At 40.9% G+C, this 6,852-nt stretch overlaps 1 protein-coding gene across 1 annotated transcript; it reads right to left on the bottom strand.

Annotated features, from left to right (window-relative positions):
- Positions 1–3,821: 3,821 nt before the first annotated feature.
- On the bottom strand, positions 3,822–6,819 carry LOC133519271 (CSC1-like protein 2). Its single transcript, XM_061853281.1, has one exon. It carries the CDS (start codon positions 6,578–6,580, stop codon positions 4,343–4,345), a length of 2,238 nt encoding a protein of 745 aa, XP_061709265.1. The 5' UTR covers positions 6,581–6,819; the 3' UTR covers positions 3,822–4,342.
- Between the last annotated feature and the right edge of the window lie 33 nt (positions 6,820–6,852).

Raw genomic sequence — 6,852 nt, 5'->3', positions numbered from 1 at the left:
GTTTTCTATTAACTAAGGAAAGATTTACGCTGTGTATATCTTTCGAGTAGCGTAGTACCTACCAAATAAAATATTGTGTGCTACGCGACTCTATTTTTGCACAAAATAGGGTATTTTTTATTAGGGTTCCGTACCCAAAGGGTAAAACGGGACCCTATTACAAAGACTCCGCTGTCCGTCTGTCACCAGGCTGTATCTCATGAACCGTGATAGTTAGAAAGTTGAAATTTCACAGATGACGATGTATTTCTGTTGCCGCTATAACAACAAATACTTAAAAGTACGGAACTCTCGGTGGGCGAGTCCGACTCGCACTTGTCCGTTTTTTTAGGTTTGTTTTGTACTTTTTTTAATACTACGTCGGTGGCAAACAAGCATACGGCCCACCTGATGGTAAGCAGCCTCCGTAGCCTATGTACGCCTGCAACTCCAGAGAAGGTACATTCGCGTTGCCGATCTTAACACTCCGCACCCTCGTTGAGCTCTAGCAACCTTACTCACCGGCATTACTACTTATAATTTAGTTTTATAGGTAGGCACTCCTTATGAATAATATGTAGTCGCGTTTATGTGGCGCTATGCCGTCTTTAATGCAACTTACAAGCACAAATGTTGTATCTCACAATTTTTTTTATTATATTTATATTAATACAACCCGGCAGCTTGAACATGTCATGCTCGCTTAAAAGTCTTTACTTACGGTGGCGTCGTTGATCGGGTCGCCACTTTCCCGAATGAAGGTTGAGGGAGGCGATGGCTGAGATACACGTCATACTCGTGAACGGGTGCTGTTTGTGGAGACCGGTCTGTTTAAGCTTACACGGGGTACAGGTTATGTTAAAGTATGTAACTTTACTTTTGAGTGACATTAACGTGAGACACTTCATTCGGTTCTTGTCTGTTTTAATTTATTTGTCTTTTAATTATTTATATAAGAATTCAAGCCTTGGCGACCCTCTACATCTCTAAGGATAATTTAATATATATTTTTATATTTTATCTCTGACACTTAGAGACTTATACATCTCTAAAGAATTTTAGTATTTTATGGTTTTATTTTTTTATCATAGTTTTTTTTTGTGTAATTTGACATTTAGAGACAGTATACATCTCTAATAAAGTATTTATTATTTCATAGATTCGATATTTGTAATTGTTTTTTTTTTTTAAATTTATTGTTTGTAAAAATGGACATGTAAAAGTGCCCCTGTGGCCTATTTGCTGAATAAATGTTTGATATTTGATATTTGATATATAATATTAATAACGCTAGCCGTATATCGATTATGGTTAATGTAGCAATTATTTCCTATATTATATTTAATAAATAAGGTAGCCTGAATACGTTATTCAAGGATACTCATTAGATAACAATAGTCAATAAGCCTTTGTTGTCATTGAAGAAAAAGGCAGACAACAATTCACGTTTTTTTCGATGTTGTCGGTAAGTCCTCTGGATTCCGGGTTACTGCGGGACGAGACCACACTTCTGAAGTTCTAACACTTCCTTCACTTCCTTGGTCCGATAAATTCCTTGCCACAATTAGTAATTTAGTAGTTTACGTGAGGATCATGTGTCAGCCTTCTGCTTCTAAGGTTTCTCGCATTATTTTCGGTTGACATCATCAAGCCGTTTCCGCTATAGAACCGGACCCTGTGTTCCAATTGCTTCTAACTAACCATTGTAACCAGTATAGTTTGACCTCGTGAACCTTAACAACTTTGCGTGAACGGAGATCTAGTTTGACTGAGGCGAACGCTTATCTATGCTCGTTCGGTAAGAGAACGTTTTGATCAATAAACTACTGAATATGCTAAATGCGAGACGTGCCGTGTGCGCACTGCGTAGTGCATCTGAGCCAAGTCCTTTGGGAGAAGCATGTTTGTTAGTCATGTTTTGTAAACAATTGTATCAGAATTAACTTAAATAACTAGTAAGGAACGGTAGAAACCGAAATATACATATAGCATTAAATCAAAATGAAAAACAAGCATACGTAGAAGGAACTTGGACATCGTCAATCGTGTGTCATCATAAGCAGATAATAACACAACACACAAAGCGATCAAATTACATTATGGCAAGAACATATAGCAAATCGCATTATGACGGCTAACTACATATACATATGTAGTAGTATAGTTATATTTATAACTATTCTTTTATTCCTTCAAAACAGACGAGGTTAATAATAATGACTATGGGTATTTTGTGTTGTTGGAATTTTGTTTTTATTCCAATTAATCAAGTTTCAAATTTAAAAGACGTATTCGGTCGGGAGCTCGGGAGCAGACGGCGACGGATTACCACTTCAAGGGGTATATTTCTCAATTTTGGCAATCGGTAGAAAATACACGTTAATAACAAAATTCAGTCAATATTTAAATGTAAACATTTGATACATCAATTTGGGATCAATACAACTTGCAAAAATTATCAGTACCACGATCAGCGCGATAAATAAAAATACATATGTTAATGTGATGGCGCACGTAGTATTTCCAATAGACCGCGAGCCAGGAACAATTTCCACGACCAATCGCCTCCAGGCTGAAAACTCATGTAGTGGTTAACGGCTAAGTATGATGAACTCTCGTGGACGTCAGTTGCCGCTCCGTAGGTGGGTTGAGGAATGGCAGCCTCCGAAACACATGCCGAGTTGGGACCATTTCGTGGCTTATATGTTATGTTACTTGTTGTTTTCTTTTTTATTTTGCCCACGCTCTCTACTTTAAAACAAAAAAAATGTAATCGCCTCCCGTTTGATACTTTGTCAAATGATAGTTCAGATGCTGTTGTTCATTAAAAAAATCATCAGCCGGTTATATCGCGGTGGTAAGAACATCATCTAGTCGCATGAACATGTAAAAAATAAGTGCTATACCTTTTATGATAGCAATAAAAAATCATGAAACTTTGCATGTAGCATTTCATCAGGCGTAAACGCCTGAAAACCCATCAACGGAATACCCAATTTACACATTACGCATACTTTGTCGCACAGGCGCATATTTTTTACATGTTCATTTTACAGCTGACGGTCATTCCACCGCCATAGAACCGGCTGACGATTTTTTTACTTTAAAACAGCATCTAAACTATCATCTGACAAAGTATCAGCCGGGAGGCGATGACTGACGAAATATGCTCCTGGCCCGCGGTCTACAATGTTGTTTGTTTTATCCGAGTTAGACCACGCCGAACGTAACTGCTGCCGTATCGCTCGAATACTTCGAATAGTCATGTACAAGTAAAAACTTCGAATACTGTACGTACTTAATTTTATGCATCTAAATTGTATATCAATATATGATCAACCTTGGTGACTCGGAAGAACAACAAAAATTGAAATAATTAAATATTATAGAAATAATAGAAAGTAATTTAATAAAAAGTGATTTCGAGTAGTAGTTCTTGATCTCGAGGTCACAATTATACTAATCACTTTCGAGTCGAGAGAAAATTAATTTGAAAGGATGAATCAAAAATGTTGTTGTGTTCGGGGTAGTTATGAACCTACTACCTTCTTAAATTCAGTTACTTTCGACGATAAAGTTTTTACCACGGTTTTCACAAATACGTTATTAGTACGTCTATGAATGGGGACTGATGAAAGCCGAGAAGATGAGACGATGCGGATGCGGACAGTATTCATTGTTGATGCAATTGTATGCGAACATTATTTTACGACTTGTATGTCGGTGCCACTTGACCACTAATTAACATGCATATGCCTTACTGGTTGTAGTATACATCAACTTAATGTCGCGGCTCGATTTAATAATAGGAGATTTAGGAAAAGAATTCAGAAAAGTCAGTCTTTCTTAAGAAGTACTTTACTGCATTTCATTCATAGAAACAACATAAATAGGCAGATAGAAATGTTTTAAAAAGTAATTAAAAATACAATAAATATAAGATTGTATAAGAAAAACATCTATTATTATTTACAAAAGCAAAATATAGTTAATCTCTATTAATACGCTTCGTATTTAAGATTAATATTGTGATCACAAAGAAAATAAAGCTAGAACACAGTAGACGAGCTTGCTTGAGCTGTCCATTGACTTTACAGCAATACGAAACGTACGAATCACTTAAAGTTTATAGTCGCTAAACATAGCCCAATGTACTAATGAATCACCCGCAAATCCTAAGCTATATTAGTACTAGTTACATATAAAAATATTGCAATATTTACATAAAGGTACTAAAACATTCACGTCCATTAATGATATCGGAGTGTTATCAATCATTTTTGGGTTTATCGGCAGATACGCTGTATCACGAAATAATTATTTTGGTTAAGCCAACAATGCCAAGCCAAATGAGAAATTCGCTTTAGATATTTATAGGTCCGGGGCTGTACGCGGAATGTGTGGAGGGGGAGGAGGCCCCGTAGTCGGGGGTGGTAGGCGTGGACACGGGCGTGGTGTCCAGGGGCTTGGCGAGCACGGGCGCCACGTACTCTTGGAAGCGCACGCTAGACTCCTCCTGCAGCGGCGCGGGTGGCGTGCAGCTCGGGAACGGGCTCAGCAGCAGAAACGTCCCGAATGCCACTATAGCTGCCATGATTAGGATTATAGTGCGCGCGTCCGTCAGTCCCGTACGCAGCGCCGCCCACGCCGCCATGTTCACCAGCAGCAACACCACCGACACCCGCACCAGCCGCACCGCCATCGAGTGAATCCTCCCACCACCGACACCACTCATATCGCTCGGCCCGTACGCGAAATACAAGTTATGCTTGTCTCCAATATGCTTGAACATGAAGTAAACCAGCCCGAAAGGCGCGATCAGAGGACACGCCAAACTGTAAACCATCGTTATGGAGAAGATCGCGAGACTCCAAGCGTAGTGCACGCCGAATGGAAACTCGTACAGGATAGCTTTCTTTACGTAGCTCTTTTCAGCTTTCGATTTCGATTGCAGCAGATACCAGACGTAAAGGAACAGTTCAGGGAATCGGATCAGTTCAAGCGCGGTACCAATGAATCCCGAAGTGATTACGTAGTTGACGAAAAACGCGCCCTTATCAGGAAGGAACACGCAGTCCCAGCGCATGGTGTCGTTCTTGTGGTACACCAATGTCCACATCATTAGCGCTTCTGCACTAGCGAACCCGAGAGACGGCAGAATCAGAGTCATCAGAAGCAAGAATGTAACTGTCTTGGTCATGATGGAATAGTTTTGCTGGGACTTTGTCCAGTGGGACAGGAATCTATCGGAAAACGACACTATAGCGGGCATGACCGCCGCCATCGTCCAGAGCAACAAAGTAGGGAGGAATTCAAAAATCACACCTCCAATTTTACTTGTAGACTCAATTTTGAAATTGTTGAAAAGATTCACAATAATGGCTGGTGTGGTTAAGAAGAATAGGACAATGAACAGGAAGAAATTGACTAAAAAAGCTTTTACATACCAGATGCTAGGTTGCACACTCAAGTGTTCCCATATGATGTCAGTGGGATTAGTAGCATGAGTTAATACCCAGCCTCGGTGAAGGCTAAAATGATTGATAACATGTTCCGCTAACTGGTATGAAGGCAAGGTTAAAAAGGCGATTCCTAATGGATCATTCAGCACCATAGCTCTGCATCTCTTGGCTTCATCTTTCAATCTCTTTTCTTCATTGGTATAATACTCTAAGGCATCCACCTCTGGCCCAAACCACTGAGGCTTCACAGTAATTCGTTTTCCAGTCTTTTTGAAATAAGTGTCTGTGTATATGAGTGCCTCAGTAACCATTTCTCTCTTTTCTTGTACATCATTTAGCTGATTAACATTGTAAGCCAATCGTAAATCAACAATCTGAATGTGTGGGAAGTTGTGAGCAAAGTAAGTTCGAATGGTTGACTCGTTTCTGTCAATTCTGGATATATTTGAGATCATTATCGTTCCTGTCATGTTAGGGGGGGCAGGCTTGCGACCGGTGCACCTCCTCATAATAAGTATGGATAAGGGCAGAAATAGGATGGATATAAGTGTGTGCATCCATAGCCAGGCCGACTTACCATTCAGATTGGACAATGTGGTTCGACTGAAGGTACTGACGTCAACATTGAGGTTGGTGCCCTGGAAGTTGATGGGCAAGATGATTCCAATGGAGATAAGTGTGACGATGAACATGAGCGTGATGGCGTGGCGCTGGAAGGAGAGGTAATGCACGGCGTCCGGGCCGCACTTGGCGAGCACCTGCTCTCGCGTGACGCGAAACACGGCCGGCAGCCACGTGAAGAAGCCCTGGTCGATGCTCAGCGACTCGTCGGCGCTTTGCCGCCTCTCAACCAGCGCGTCGCCATCGCCGCCGCGGTAGAACAGGTTCGTCCACCGACTTTTCGAGCGCTGTACGAGCGCCATCCGCCCGTAGTTCCACGCCGTCCGCCGCAGCACGGAAAACAACATTATCAACAGAGTCCATGCTATCAAGTTCAATATTAGAGTCTGAGGGATTCCGTTGTACGCGTTCGTTATGAACGGATTGTGCGTCTGGTTTACCAACATACAGTTGTCTTCGGTACCATTTTCGCTCACTGCTAGAGTGTACCTGTTCGGACCAATGCCTATGAAATTCATTTTGGATTTCGCAACACAATCGGTCAAGAACGAGAAGAGAAAGTATTCACATAATGAGCATTCCGCTGATTTGCACTATAATTTTATGATCACTGCACCAACAAGTCACTTCCGAGTTCTCAATATTGCCTGCAATACCATCTGTGACTGCAGTTTTATTGTTATGAGATTACAAAGCGTATGACGTTTATGTCGCGTACCCGTAAGCACGGACGGAGCACAATACAAAGACAGATAGCCAATGACCAATGAGCGCAATGACCAATGACGTT

Source organism: Cydia pomonella, chromosome 6, assembly GCF_033807575.1.
Source record: "Cydia pomonella isolate Wapato2018A chromosome 6, ilCydPomo1, whole genome shotgun sequence".
NCBI classification, from domain to species: Eukaryota; Metazoa; Arthropoda; class Insecta; order Lepidoptera; family Tortricidae; genus Cydia; species Cydia pomonella.
This window is presented reverse-complemented; position numbering and strand designations above follow the sequence as displayed.